The sequence below is a fragment of the Wasmannia auropunctata genome, unplaced genomic scaffold, assembly GCF_000956235.1.
Source record: "Wasmannia auropunctata unplaced genomic scaffold, wasmannia.A_1.0 LD334328.1, whole genome shotgun sequence".
NCBI classification, from domain to species: domain Eukaryota; kingdom Metazoa; phylum Arthropoda; class Insecta; order Hymenoptera; family Formicidae; genus Wasmannia; species Wasmannia auropunctata.
Genome location: NW_012028562.1, coordinates 52,362 through 68,052, shown reverse-complemented (window position 1 = coordinate 68,052; position 15,691 = coordinate 52,362). Strand labels below are relative to the sequence as shown.

Below are 15,691 nucleotides of genomic sequence, written 5' to 3'. Positions count from 1 at the left end.
TTTACTCGTTCAGATATCGCATGATCACCTTAATCAGAGAAATTTAATAGTTTCTGCTCGAGGCATTATAGGCCCTTGAAAGTATTTAAAAAATCGAAATTTTTTATTTTTCATTAGTTTAAAGCCATAAAAATAAAACTGACACAGTAAATGATACTGATATAATAAATGATACAGTAAATGATACTGATATAATAAATTGTAAGTTATTATGAAAATTACAGAATTTACGTCACGAAACTTTTCAAATGCACTTTTCTCAAAATATTATTTTAGAAAGCGATGACAACACAATAACTCAAACACAGCTCATCCGATCAATTTAAAGTTTTTAAGTAATACTTTTAATATTTCGTGTTGATTCATGAATGTTTTTTTTTACTTTTAATCTTTTTTTAAGCTAGTTATAACAAATAATAACAAAGAAAAAAAAAGAAATTTAAAAAAATACGTAATTTCCGTATTTCCAATTTAGATGCGTCTAATTTCGTGAAAAATAAAATTTTTTTAAAATTTTCTCCATGAACCGAAAATGATAAATTAAAAAATGCTTACCTTTCTTTTTCAGATAATTTACCGAAGCTGAAATCTTGACCAACCTGCAGGCGTGCACGGACTGCAGTAATTATTTGGGGCAAATAACAACACCATTGCTGTTGTTATTTTAATATTTTTTATAATTTTACATCTTTTAATTTTGTTACTAAAAATATATTTTTTTAACACTGTTTCTTTCATCCTGTTTCATCTACCTCTTTAAATAAAAATTTTATATGACGTTGAAAAGTACACTTTTTTTTCCTTCGTTCCTATAATTTAAATTTACTTCTTAAAGTATCTTTTTATTGTAATCGAACTATGTAAGCGAACTCAGATTTTAATTCCCATGTCCTTAAATAATTCTGCGAATGGCAGTTTGTTCGGAGAAAGCGTGAAATCGAATCATGTCCGGAAAAGTATGTTAAATTCTCTTTATATGCCATATCTATATAATATTTAAAATTTTATATATTTAATATTCTATGGTATATTTATAATATTTTAAATTCTATATATTTAATATGTTCTATATATGTGTGACATTTAAAATTCTATATACATATCTGAGGGGGCAAGAATGACGTATGCACGAATGATTTAACAAGAGCCTGTAAGATTCTAAAGATTTATTTCAATTTGCATACATTTCAAAAGATCGTCGAAGTTATAATTATTCGATAATTATATACGGGATCAAATTGGATCAAAATTCGCTATTTCAGCAGATTGTACGGTATGTACTTATGCAATAAGAGCAGCATATATACTTTATCCTTGTGTGCAGATAATAACTGCAGGGGTATATCAACGGTGCGTCGCTCTCGTGAACACTATAAGCTATAACTTTTTTGTCGTATCACAGAATTGTATTAGTCGTTTGGTTGCAATTTCAAATTCGGTAGCAAGAACGATCTCTCTAAGTAATTCTTGTACGTAAGTAACGCGTCATACGCACGAAGAGAATGGCAGGAGAATTCGCGTAATATTAATATCGGACGATCGAAGTGTATTGTATCTATCAACGCCGTCGCTCTCCGTCGACGGGAAATATTTAATGAACTCTATTTTAGAGAAAAATTCTAGCGGAAGCAACAAGAATCTCTTTCTTCACGGAAGTTTTCGCCAAGTGGATCGCCAAGGTATTCCTTCGAACGATTCTATAAAAAATTTAACCCCTGGGCGAATCCTACGCGTCGTTGTCTGTGTACTAAGCTCTCTGTGCGCAGATTTCTCTCTTTATACTTTTTTTCTTAAATTCTCTACTCTCCTGTTTCTGCCGTTATACGCTCGCGCAGCCAGCGTGATGTAATCGACTATAAGATTAAAATTCTATTTGTTCATGCAAAAATTCTTAAAATTGATTTTATAAGTTTATAACTTTTATAAGTTTAAAGAGATATATATATATATGTGTGTATAACGTACGAATCGCTACCGTTAAAAAGGCACAAATGTAAATAGCTACTAGATCAATGATTATTCCATATTTATCACAAATATTTAAGACAAAGCGCCGTATCCTATGTTTCGCTTGCGAAAGAGAATTAAAGTATTATGCAAATATATGTATATTATATTAATATACATATATTATATATTAATAGAATATATTAATATTATACATAACTGTATGTATTAATATAGTGATTTTATGAACGGTTCCAACATAAAAATTAAAAACTAGAGCGTATTTCGAAATACATTAGATTTTCCGTTCAAGTAAACGGACACTATGTAGACTCTATGTATTATAAATTTCAAATTGGAGATAGTAAGAGAGATAAAGCTTATAAGCGATTACGTATTATTCGTAAAAAAAAAAAAACGTTCAACGAAAATCAAAACTTCATAACGCCACAGCTGGACCCTATTCCAAAAATTTGGCACATGCGACTATTAACGCATATCTTGGAAGAAGCATATTTAGCGTTTTAATCCAGAAAATACGTCTGAGAGAAATTTTTGATATGAATAACAACCATTAAACCTCGAATGTCCTTACAGTGCCTTCGGCAGACCAATGTGCCGTTTATAACTTCACCTATAAAAGAATATAAATGCATATTACATTTTAACAATAATAATTGTATTATATCGATTTTAATTGTTGTACTTTAAAGTATCAACTTATCTCTCTTTCCAAGATAATTAGAAAAAAGACAAAATAACGTAACAGATTAGGCGAGAGTTGAAATATGCGTTTCTGAATATTCTCGAAAAATTGTAAAAATTATTGGGAGAATATCCCGGATAGAACACTACAAATGACGTCAATTCTTGCATTATTTGTTACTTATAAGTGACAAAAGTGAAGCCATAATGACGTCCTTACGATACCGTATGATATCATGACTTCATAATGATATCACTGTTATATCAGGAATGTTTCTATAGAAGTTTTATAAAAAGTCACTCGAATAAAATCCGATTCAAATTTCGCAGTTATTTAGACAAAAGCAACTATCTATCTTATCAACAATCAGAAAAGTGATTAGTTAATTATCCTCCGATGCGCAAAATTTGAATCTAACCAAGTTGCGTATACTTGTATTTTTCTGTAGAAACATGTTCTTCTAAGTTCTAATAATTTTGAATTTTTCAAAGCTATTATAAGATATCTGATGTTGATATGAGATTGATATGAGATATATATTATAAGATATGAGATGTAAACTCATTTAACTCTCGTTTAATCTCTTATCTAATTATCTTAAAAAGAAATAATATATATCACGACGAGTTATTATTAAAGACGGCCGTCCAAAAGCAACTTTTCGTGATTGTCAAGGCCCGGAGGTAATTGAAGAACGACATTACCAACCATTTCGGCTGTACCGAGGATAACAAACCCAATCTTTATACGTGACTAAATCAGTATTTTATTATCGAAAATTATAGCGAAAATTTTACAAGTAATTATTTTCAATTTTCGCAACGTTTGCTATACATATACACGTATACGTTATACAACAAATGCTGTAAAGATTAAAAAAATACGTTTATCCGTACAGCAAACGTTGCGAAAATTGAAAAATAATATGTAAACTTTTCACTATTGATACTAAAATAATGATTGTTTGTTATCCTAAGTACATACAACCAAAATGTCATAACGTTTCAATTATTTCTGGGCCCACTTGATAATCACGAAAACTTGCTTTTGGCCGGCCGACTTTAATAATATCTTGTCGGTGTATATATAGATATTTTAAAGCATTGAAACAAATAATTAAATTATAATAAATGTTTAGATAATATATAATATTCAAAATATATAATATTACAATTAACATTATAATTATATATATAATATATATATATATATATATATATATTATATATATAATTAATACACATATATATATATATATAAATTATTAGGTATATTATATTAGATATTTTAAAATATCATTCAAAATCAAATAAATTAATATTATAATTATTATTGATAAATTATAGTAAACTCTTAATTAAACATGTAACTTACCTTCAGTTATACTAATAGGTTCACTTAAAGAAAATACTGTCTGTTTCCAATGTGTCGGCGTAGAATAGGGACCTGTGCTGAAGTGAACTGGATTCTCGAGATCGAAAAAAATGTCGAAATAACCGATTATCGCGGTTAACGATCCTGTTTTCTTCACATTCAACGTGAAGGGAGACGAAAAATTAATGCAGTCTGTAGTGACTTTATATAAGTCAAAGGCTTGAATCTCGGCGGTGCTTGTTATCAAATCGTCGACATTGCAGATCTCTATGCTGGGCTCACGCAACGCCTCCGCTTTCATACAGCTCATTTTAAAACCGTATACATTTGACCAATAATCAACCAAGTCGATGTACCTCTCTAAAATAAAAACAACACATGTGTAAAATAACGAAAATAATTTAATAATATATGCTTAAATAATCATTTAAATTATCTTTTAAAAAAAATCTCGCGCCATGAAGTATATTTAAAATTATTGCGGTAAAAATTGAAATTGCAACACATACTTGTGTCACCACTTCCCACAATACTGATTGTGCATCTGTTTGGGAGAATTGTTCCACCAGGCGTCAGGTAATGGTCCCTAGCGTAAATCACTGTGTCCAGCATTCCTTCGAACAAGAGAAAATATCCCATCCACTCAGATATTATTGCATCCACTTTCTCTACCCCTATACTAATGTCTTCCAGACGACCTCTTTTTAAAGTGATTATGTCGCTGAGGTTGTTCTCTCTACAATTAATTGAATTGATGCTTATCAAATTATATATGACATAAAGACATAATTGAAACTAGAAGCTATTTATTTGGGATAATCTTTAAATACCATAATATGTATATTATATATTTAAATGTACCTTACTATATCCATAGCGTGATATATCACGTCAGACTGATCGACACTGATAACTTTACGACATCCAGATTTTGCAGCAAACATGGACAGGATACCAGTCCCGCAACCAACGTCTAACATTACACAATCATGGAACTTGTTGGAATTTGTTAATAATGCATCTCGGTAGCTTTCCGTTCGTTTTTTATCCTAATAAAATATATCTCTATCAATTTCTTATATAGACACAATAAATATCATGCTTTCAAAAAAACTTTAAAGAAATACAACGTTAATTTCTTCAGTCAGAAATGTAATCAGAGTTGGGCAAATTTACGAATGAAGAATAAAGTTTTATTTACAAATAAAAAACAATTTATTTGGTAAAAACTTATTTGTCTATTTTAAATAGTCAAATAAAGTTATATTAGAAAACTTCGTATATCACATAAATCGAAATTTATTTGCACATCATAAAAAAATAATAGTATATGTGAATAAAATTTATTCGCATAATATGAAATATATCCAAATATATAAATTTTACGATAAAATTCATAATAAATATATATACGTATAATTTATAAATATTAACAATAAATAAAATTTTATTTGAACAATCAATTCTAATAATTATTATTTTCTAATTTAAACGTAAATCTTTATTAATAAAGCACTTTTCTTCAAATAAATGTTTACCCAAATAATGTCTTTAAATATATTTCTTCTTGCATAATGTAATAATATAATGTATTTTAATACTTTTAATATTAATGAAATCAATGTAATTAGCCAAGTATTATTGACATTTAAATTTAATTCTGAAAACACTTTTTTATTACACGTGTATGCTGTATTAAGGTGACTCGGGAAATAACGCATCACTTAAGTACTTTTTTGAAATAACAGGCTCGTATTAATAAACCCGATCAATTAAATTACAAAAAATTAATATTTGTATTGTGATACTTTTATTTATTTATACCAAATACAAAATTGTTCAATTATATTTATTAAATTCTAATATTATTTTTAAAAAATTGACAAGTTATATCTTGCAAAAGTGACATATTTCTTCCATATATACAGGTAAGATATATGCCTGCACTTCCTATGTAGCAAAATACAACAAATGATTAAATAGTATGACGCAATAGAACTTGCACGATTTGCTTATTTATACAATTAAATTTAAGTTGTTAAAAACACAAAAATATGTGATAGAATAAACAGAAAAAATTAATGTCATAAAACATTAGTATTACAAACTGCTGGTTTAAACAATATTTTACAAATGTTTAGAATATTTAAAATGTTTAGAATTATATAAAACACAATCAAAATTTTAACTACATTAAAATTCATTTTAATGAAGAGGCAAGTACAAAAAATTAAGTTTTGTATTTACTAGCATCTTTTCCTCCAAATGTTAGAGGAAGATGTCACTGTACAGCTTGTACATATACATGTAACAATTTCACAAAATATAATCTAACTGTATCAGCTACATGATTACCACGAAACACTGATCGAAGCCGCGATTTATCCAGCTAAAAGTAAGCATTGAACTACTATCGAAAACTTTAAATATTACGTCACGAAAAATATTTCCTGAAATATAATAATAAAAAGCATATTTCACGATCTATCTCCTCGTATCTTTCCAAATCTTTCTCATTGTTTAACAATTCCGAGAGTCTTCTATGTAAACAGCTTCGTAACTGTTTACTATACATACGTCTGCGCAATTATAATCGTCAACGCGTGTTTTATATGAAACTATAAACAAAGTGGCGCCTTGTCCAAACTGACATTTTCCCTCGAGTCACCTTACATACATGTTGTACGTGACTGCTCGCGTGCGTATAATGTGAGGTATTTTGAATACTAGATTCAATAATAACAATGCGAAAAGAAAATAATAAGAAAAATCTCAAGATTCGATCAAATTTATTTAAAACTTACATTCAACATTTCGTGATGTATAGCAAAGTGACTGTACGTATTGAAGTAGCCTTCATCAGCATTAGATGAATTAGCCGAGGCATTTTTTTCTTTCTCGTCCAAATCGTCACCCAGTATCAATTTCTGCGCTTTCTCTCTCATCTCATCCATTTGCTGAAAAGGAAAGTTTTCCTTGCATTATACTGCATTTAACGATTATACATAATTACCTACCCAGTATACGGAAATGGATTAAAATATTTTTTTTTTAATTGAAATAGATTGAAATTTTCTAAATCATGGATTAAAATGAATTGGCTTTTATAGAAATGCATTCATTTCTACGAAGGCCAATTCATTTCAATTCATTTTAATCCATTATTTGAAATTTCAATTCATTTCCGTTTAGTGGGTACCCAGTAAACGAGAATAGATTGAAATAGATTGAAAAAAATGCATTTCATTGAAACGAATTTTGTTTCAATCTATTTCAATTTCGCGAATGCGTACTTCTGCAAATCTGAATCCATTTCAATGTCCAATGCCTTTGTATTCACTTATAGGAATTGCATGAAGCACATCTTCTATGACATTCAATACGAAAAACAAATTCAGCTTTAAAAAGTAAATCATGAATACTGATTAATTCAAAATTCTAGGTAGGAAATGCAGATTTTTCAATCTAATTAAATTCAAAACAAGTTTTCCGTGAAAATGGATCATGAATGTTGTTCAATTAAAAATTGTGACTGGGAAATGCATTGTTTCAATCCCCATCTAAATCCTAAAAATATTATATTCGTATTATGAAAAAATAGAAATGTATTAAATTCCATGGAGACCAAATCCATTTTAATTCATAAATTAAAGAATTTTAATCCATTTTAATCCTTTCCCGTTTACTGGATATAATTTTACATACCTGTCTCACTAGGAAACATGTTTCCTCGCATTCCCTCAGCTGAGACTTGAGCGATCTGATAGTTCTTTTGGTTTCTTCGTACTCCGCTATTGGCACAATTATACTGTCGTCAATCTGTCTTACTTCTCGTTCTTCATTCATATCTTTAATACTGATGAGATCTTCAACATCTGCGTTACACCAAATAATAAGATACCTAATCTCGCAAATCAGTGCGTGATCTACATAACGCAATGCTATCCGAGATTTGTAATTCTGAGCACTGACTCAAAGTGTGTCGACGTTTACATACCACGTATTGCCTTCCTTTTTCGATTTCCATCGAGAAAAACGAAAAAGGCAATAGGTGTGACATGATCAAACCAGTGTGCAGAATTACAAATTTTGGACAGTAACCAACGTCGTCGATGAAAAAGTCGCCTTGACTCTTTATACTTGCCATACATTAACCATGGGTCATCTTCCACAATGGGACGTAGATACTCGTCTTTGTTCCAAGCCTCTATGTCTAGTGTGCTCAGTTGTTCCGGTGAAATCTCCTTGCGACGAATAAAATTGATTAACTTGATATACGAGTAAGTGTCGTGAATATGTTTTTGTACAAAATCGCAGAGGTCAAACTTGTGTGAGTGCTCAATGTGGCGTAATGCGGAGGAAAATCCGTTAACGGTTTCTGTACAAAACAGACACAAAATGTTCTGGCAATCATCCTCATTGTTTTCCTCCCAATCGTCTCCGCTATCGTTGTCACTTGACATGTCATTATGTTCTGTAAAATAAAATATTGCGATTAAAATATTTCTTAATTATAAATGTAACTGTATATTTTTTAATGTATACAAATACATTCAATTAAAAAAAAGATGAGAATGGCATATATATATATATAATTAATAATGTAAAAATAAAATACATTTCTTTTTTTTATCTCGCACAAAAGACAAATGCTCCGTAACAGTGCGCGGATCAGACCCCAACAAGAAATACATTATTTAAACAACCTAAATTAACCGCTTAGCTTCTCTCCCAATCGCCACACGGAACAGATTGAACGTGTGATGATTCTCCGTCGTTCCGCGATTCATTTGCGTGAGATTTTCATTAATGTTTTACCTAATTCTGCCATTAGTAAGCTTCGTCTTTTCAAGTGATTTTAACCATAAAATCGTTCCAGACTATTCCGGAATCCGGAGTAGTCAGTCCCGTCGCGTGCGTCGTGCGAGTCGAACACGTGTCAACGGACGCAGATGCCAGATATTTCTACCTCCCGAATATTATGTCGAGTTCACATGATACGCGAATATCGAACACACTAACAAAAGCCAGCAAGAATTAGTATATAAAATATATAAATATACATAAATTTGATTTAATATAAATTTATTATTAGTATTTGTATTTCTATTTTTTTATTTACATTATTATATTTATATTATTGTAATATTTATATTATTACTTTACATATTTATATTAGTATTCATACATTTATTTGTATATTTATATATTCAATATAAATTATTTAACGATACTGATGACTCAATTTGACAATTTTTTTAGAAAGATATGAGTTTTTTTATGTTTTAATTAATGTAAATTGATGTTATTGTAACTGCAGTGAAAGGATGAATTTGAGAATCTGATGTTAGAAGAGAAAATAATTTCTAAAATATACCAAATAATTCGTGTAATGTTTCAATTAAAATATAATATGTTACAGCTTATTTCAATGTGTTAATATATTACAATAATTTATCATACGTTCCATAAAAGCCCAACATACAGTTAGCTTATTTCAATATGTTAATATATTACAATAATTTATGATACATTTCATAAAAGCCCACATATACAGTTGCGCTTTTAATTATGCACAAATATATATATAAATTATACACATAAATATTTATCCAATCATTTTGTCTGTAATTGCAATAACGGTACGCCATCACGATTGATAGATAGAGATAAATTGTCAATCACAAAATATTGAAAAATATTGGATTTACAGGCACAATCACGAGAGGAACGTGGTTGTTCGAGAATCCCTGTCGGACTCGCAACCGTTCGACGTTTGACGCTTCGCGAGAGTGACAACTTCGTCGTCCTCGTGTTTCCTCTTCGCGCCCCCATTCTCGCCTGACGTAGGCTTATTGATCTCCCGGTATAAATTCTGCGCGACATGGAAGTCCACATGTTCGTCGAACTTCGTTATGGGTATCATTTGACCGCACTCGGCGCATCGCTCTAGAGGCACCTCACGCACGCCTGAGTCGGTCTTGATCAGGAAATTGTACAGCGGGCTGCGCCTCTTGCCGCCGCTCTTACCAGTGAGTTTGGCCTTGCTGGGTCTCCCTCTTCCCGCCTTCGGCAACTCTCGGGCGGCCTTAACGTTCTCCTGCTTCTTACTACCTCGCGATTTCACGTACGACCTCGCTTCCTCCTGTAAATCGGCCGGCAACAGGGACAGGATATCCGGATCTATGTCGTCCAAGTCTGGAAATATCTCTCGCAGCCGCACCGAAGAATCTCGTGTGGAGGTCCTTTCGTTATTCCCCTCTGCGGGCTCCTCGCTGTTATCATTTACACGAGTGTGTACATGGCTCGTGGAAGGTGTTTCACGAGCATTCTCTCGCACGCGTAGATCTGTATTGTAATCATCGATGTTCTCGTCATCCGTGTTTTCTTCACCCGCATTAGACCTGATCAATTGTTTCCTGCATTTCGATTCCTCCGCAGTGTCGGCGCTTCCGTCAGTGTTGTTGCAGCACTTCTTCTCCCCTGTCTTATATACGTTCATGAAGAAAGAATCTTGAAAATCGTTATTATCTATTACCATACCCGACAGACGTTTGTTCTTGTCGCGCTTGTTGCACACTTGGATCAGCTTCGAAACTCTTTTTGACGTAGGCGAGTCCTCCGCACTTGTATTTAAATTATTGGCGATTCTCTTGCTTTCCTTCATCGTGCCTTGATTAGTTCGTACTGTTGATTCTTTGACCGCGGGAGATCCTTTAATTTCTTGAGGCTTTTGTTTTTCAGTTTTCGATGAACAGGCTTTTTTGCCGTTGAAAGACGTCTCTCCTTTCGCTTCTGAACTGGACGTGGAGTTTGCCGTATCTCCAAGCGAATCAAAAATGGCAACCTCCTCGTCTTTCGGTTTGGCGTTTTTAAAAAATTTCAAGAAGCTACCGCTTTCTTTCGATGGCACGAATTTAGTGACAGAGATGCCCATGTATGCCACCGGACACTGCGTCGACTTGGTGATAACGTCCACGCATTGACTTGCCATTTTTTCCGGTTTGTATGAGTTCAAGGCAAGCGAGCGCGTTTGGGATATGATACTTTTGTTCTGATAGTAATGATAAGAGATTATAAGTAGCGTCGCACGTCGCTGATTCTCCACGAAGTCCTCCTCGAGCCGCTCGCAGACTTCCGCTGCCAGATCCCCGGCCCAGTGCCTCAACTATAAAATATACCATTCATACCAATCAAAAGATGTAAACTATTTATAAATTAACTTAAAATTTATAAACTATTTATACATTAAATTAAATATTAAGGCTGGAAGATTGGAATTATCGACAGGAATTACAGTTACATGAATATCTCCGAATTGACCGAACGGAATTAAAAATCCTTTCACAGGATTGAAATGTAGTGGCGGGACGAAGGAATTTGTAGTAAAAACGGAAAAAAATTTACTGTGAAAGGATTTCCAATTCCGTTCGGAGATATTCATATGTATAATTGTAATGTCGATAATTCCGACCCTCCAGCATCGATCGCTTTAAATTAGGGCTTTAAGATTTGTTCGGATTTGACGTTATTCGGATATCGGTTTATTTGGATTACGACGCTTCAAATTCGGGTTATTCGGATATCCGAATCTTTTAAGATACCCGAATAATAAAAGTATCGGATCTGGATTTGTATTTCGAATTCAAATCTAGATTCGCAACAAATTTAAATTCGAAATTGAATTTAAGTTTGTAGCGGATTTGGATTCGAATTTGGATCTAAATTCGATAACTAAATATGAAAGTGAAAAAATGTTTTATAGCTAAAAGGGTATATAGCTTTAAATATAATAATTAAAATAAAATGCATTTTTCAACAAACAAATTTATATTATTTTAAAATTATAATAAAAGAAAATACATTGCGGATGTATTTTATCCAAATTTAGATCCGGATCCATATAATTCGGATATCCGGATTACCCAAATAATCGGAATAATCCGATTTTATCCGAGATTCGAATTGAAACCGATCTCGGATATCCGAATACTTAGAAGCCCTATCTTAAATCCTTTATATATTATAAATTATTTAATTTTGGCCTTACCACTTCTAACGAGGTGATAGCTTGCTTGCCGGGAAACTTTTTACACGCCCCGATAGACTTTGCTAACAGTCTATTGGTGACAGGCTCGTCGTCTATACCTCGTGCAATATTGTACAGCCAAAACCTGAGGAATTGCAGTTACATGAGAATTATGTCAGAAATTTGTAAGACAAATTACAAGTTACTATCGTCAAAAAAAAAACTTCGTTCACATAAGAGGAGCTTCACAGATTTACCCTGTCTTTTCATCGAAGTGCTTTTGTAATTGTTCCAAAGAATATTGCAACAGATCCCCCATAACTTTACAACCGAGTAACTCGACCACGTCATCGCCAAACTTTCCACCGAGATTTCGGACCTTTTTTACCGGAAGCGCCGAATACAGGCTTGAAACAGCCGCTTCAGGTAAAATCGTTTGGCGATTCGGCTTGTGTAGTCCACATGCCAATTTTGCCAATATCTGCATAGATTGGTTAAAACATTCAATTAATATAGAAATTATTGAAATATAATAATAATAAAATATTTTAGACAATATTTAAAAAATATTAACCTTGTTCTGTGCAATTCCAGCAGAACATCTAAATCCGGTTTCTCTATATACGCTATCTCTTATCTCTTCGACTATTACGCCAGCTACGGCGAGTCTCTGAGCTTGAATATCGTGCAGTTCTTTAAAAGAGTCCAGTATCCATGTCTGTAGCCCTTGATTCCTCTCTTCTGGAACGATAATGTGTTTATGTTCGATATGCGCAACACTCCAAGTTGTTCGCTTCAAGTGACAGCAGTTTTATTTAACATTAAGTTGAAGACCGCTAAGTGAATGACACAATTAAATTAGAGAAGAGCCTTCAACGATCAAGGCTGGATATTGACGTCTAATATTTCTATGTGAATTCTAAATACATTTTTCAGTTATTTAAATGCACGGCAAATTACTGTCGAATGCAATCATAAACTGAAGCTGGAGTAGTATAATTATATTGATCTTCAATTTTCATAATGCTGATGTTAATAATTATCTCAAAACATTACGAAGAACTTTTATTTTACTTGTGTTAGGTAATTTTTACATTACCTTCGTCATTTTTACCAACTTCCGAATATCCTACAACGTATGTATTTGAAAGAGACGATATTAGTCCCTTTGGAGAAACTTTAGAAGCGGCTAATTTCTTATCAACGATATCCGTAATGTCAAGATATGCTTCGTCGACACTAGCACGCTCTATTACATTGCAATGCTTCTTTATAACTTCGATGACTTCGCGACCAGCTTTTCTATATCTGTGTGACAGAAATTATTAAATTTGTAATAAAATAATTAAATTTATTACATACAAAATAATTTTTAATATAATACATATATCAAGACTTCAAAAAAAACGAATTTAGACATAAAAAAAAAAAGAAATATCAAGCAAGTCGAGTCATAAAATACAAACAATTAACATGTTATGTATTTATAAAAATTTAACTTGTAACTCTGCAAATTGTTACCTGGATGTATCTGCTTTCCCACGAAGACATGGAACGCTGACTAGAACTATATCTGGACACTTCTCTTTAGCTTCTTTGCCTCTCATGTGCCTTGTTACTCCAAAACTTCGTGCTTCGTAATTAACAGCTATTATTCTGCAACCAACCGTAAATATTGCTGACACAATAATATTTAATCTATCTTAAAATCAATAAATTTCTATTTGAAAGGATTGATGAATTTCTTCAATAAGGCTGTGATCAATAAAGCTGAAATCTCTTGAAACAGATCTCTTGAAGGCAGAATAGTTTCGGAGCAAATTTATAAAGAAAAGAATCGAAATGTTAAATGAAAAGTACCAGAATTTATCATAAATTTCAGCTATTATAGCAACTACAGTAATTATAAATTGCTGTAGTTGTTGTATAGTAGCTTAACAACTGCAGCAACTATAGGAATTATATTGTAGCAGCTATAACAACTGTATAATATAACAACTATATAACTATATAATAGCTATTCTTATAATAATAGGTTTTCTTATTTGATTTAATTTAAAAACAATTGATATAATGGCCAGATAAAAATTGACAGATTCCGCTTACCCGCCCATCTCCCACTGATTGTACTGGACAACAGCCAGGGGCTTTCCCTTGTGATGCGGTTGCAGCTTGGTCTCGACTTGGCAGAAGAAGCAATCCATGTCGATCAGGACGACGATCCTCTTACTCGAATTCGACATTTCGCCGGAATGTTCGTAAGACTGATCAGCATAAGACTAATTAAGAGTAAAGGAGCTGTAAATTGTAATGCATCCCCGGGTCATTTGACTGTCACTAACCACGCCGTTCGCTGCCTCATCTTCAATGCAGTGCTATTCTAAGAAAATCTACGAATCCTCCAGCTCTGCTCCACTCTGCTTCACTGACTACTCTGCTTCGACTCGCATTCATCACTGTTTACCATCGAACGGCCATCTTTTGGCGGGACTCAAGTCACGTGTGCGAACAGTGTTGAGTCACAAACTAGACAACGCGGAAGACGGGAGATTGCTCGTTAATTCTACGTCTGGCAACGATATCCAATGAACGCATGAGCTTTATAAAGCCGGTTCTACATTAGTTGCAAGCCGATTGCAAGCTTGTTGCGACAGCCAATCTGAAGCTTGCATTTTGAAATCAATGCTTCGGATTGGCTGTCGCAACAAGCTTGCGATCGGCTTGCAACTAATGTAGAACCGGCTTAATTGAGAACATCGATAAAGCTGTATGCTTATTGGATATTGCGCGACAATTCGCGTAGGTGAGGAATCATTAGTTGACTATTAATCAGGGATTGGAAGTAACTCGTTACTAATTGTAACGCCGTTACCGTTACAGTTACTTTTTTTTTGGTAACGGATTGGTAATGACGTTATTTTATTTTTTTGGTAACGGTAACGAATTATACAGTTACTTTTATCGTTCCTTTTTGTATTTTGAACTTTTTGTATTTATGACAAAATTTTCGTATGTATAATTTAATTCAGTTTTTAGCTAGTATAACACATAATTTAATCTTATTTTAAGACTGTTTTAAATAATGTTTTAAAATATTAATATGGCTCTGTGATTGGTTTATGACATCTTAAGAATGCCATAAGTCAATTAATATCACAAATTAAATTGACAAGTACTTTAATAAGATATTTTTATGTTTCATATGCATCTTAAAATACTTTAAAAAATTTATTATGAAAAATATCAGCTGAATTGCGTTTCAAGATCGAAAATTTATAATTGACGCGTAGTTTGTAAAATTGGATATGTATACCTATATAAATTTATTTCGAAATGTTAAGCACGAAGCTAAAAGCTCTAATTCATATCGAAAAGGCCTTCATTTTCCTAGTTGTATTTTGTATATCGGTCTAGTGTCATTGTTGTATTGCTTTTATTATAATATTAAAACAAAAAATTGCATCTTAAATTATTTAGATTAATCTTGTTTCAGAATTAAAAAAGTAACGGAAAAGTAACGAATCGTTACTTTTTAAGTAACGGTAACGATAACGAGTTATTTTTAAAAATCAGTAACTAGTAACGGTAACTAGTTATTTTTTAACTCGGTAACAAGAGATCGGAAGAGCACACGT

General features: G+C 32.3%; 2 protein-coding genes across 4 annotated transcripts; both read right to left on the bottom strand.

Moving 5' to 3' along the window:
* Positions 1 to 1,151: 1,151 nt before the first annotated feature.
* Positions 1,152 to 8,976, bottom strand: LOC105458771 (protein arginine N-methyltransferase 3). 2 transcript variants are annotated; one of them, XM_011704304.1, is made up of 8 exons: positions 8,846 to 8,976; positions 8,172 to 8,501; positions 7,733 to 7,902; positions 6,832 to 6,984; positions 4,889 to 5,076; positions 4,537 to 4,763; positions 4,028 to 4,387; positions 1,152 to 2,581 (listed from the first exon to the last, which is right to left on the bottom strand). In XM_011704304.1, exons 1-8 carry the CDS (start codon positions 8,856 to 8,858, stop codon positions 2,472 to 2,474), a joined length of 1,551 nt encoding a protein of 516 aa, XP_011702606.1. In that variant the 5' UTR covers positions 8,859 to 8,976; the 3' UTR covers positions 1,152 to 2,471. The 2 variants fall into 2 exon arrangements, with proteins under 2 accessions (XP_011702606.1, XP_011702607.1); XM_011704305.1 differs by lacking the exon at positions 8,846 to 8,976 and adding an exon at positions 8,646 to 8,818.
* Positions 8,977 to 9,450: 474 nt separating this feature from the next.
* LOC105458770 (DNA polymerase eta) lies at positions 9,451 to 14,551 on the bottom strand. 2 transcript variants are annotated; one of them, XM_011704303.1, is made up of 7 exons: positions 14,163 to 14,551; positions 13,578 to 13,712; positions 13,156 to 13,364; positions 12,631 to 12,794; positions 12,314 to 12,537; positions 12,078 to 12,201; positions 9,451 to 11,195 (listed from the first exon to the last, which is right to left on the bottom strand). In XM_011704303.1, the coding sequence occupies exons 1-7, from the start codon at positions 14,297 to 14,299 to the stop codon at positions 9,747 to 9,749; spliced, it is 2,442 nt and encodes an 813-aa protein (XP_011702605.1). In that variant the 5' UTR covers positions 14,300 to 14,551; the 3' UTR covers positions 9,451 to 9,746. The 2 variants fall into 2 exon arrangements, with proteins under 2 accessions (XP_011702605.1, XP_011702604.1); XM_011704302.1 differs by having other exon boundaries at positions 12,631 to 12,797; positions 14,163 to 14,549.
* Between the last annotated feature and the right edge of the window lie 1,140 nt (positions 14,552 to 15,691).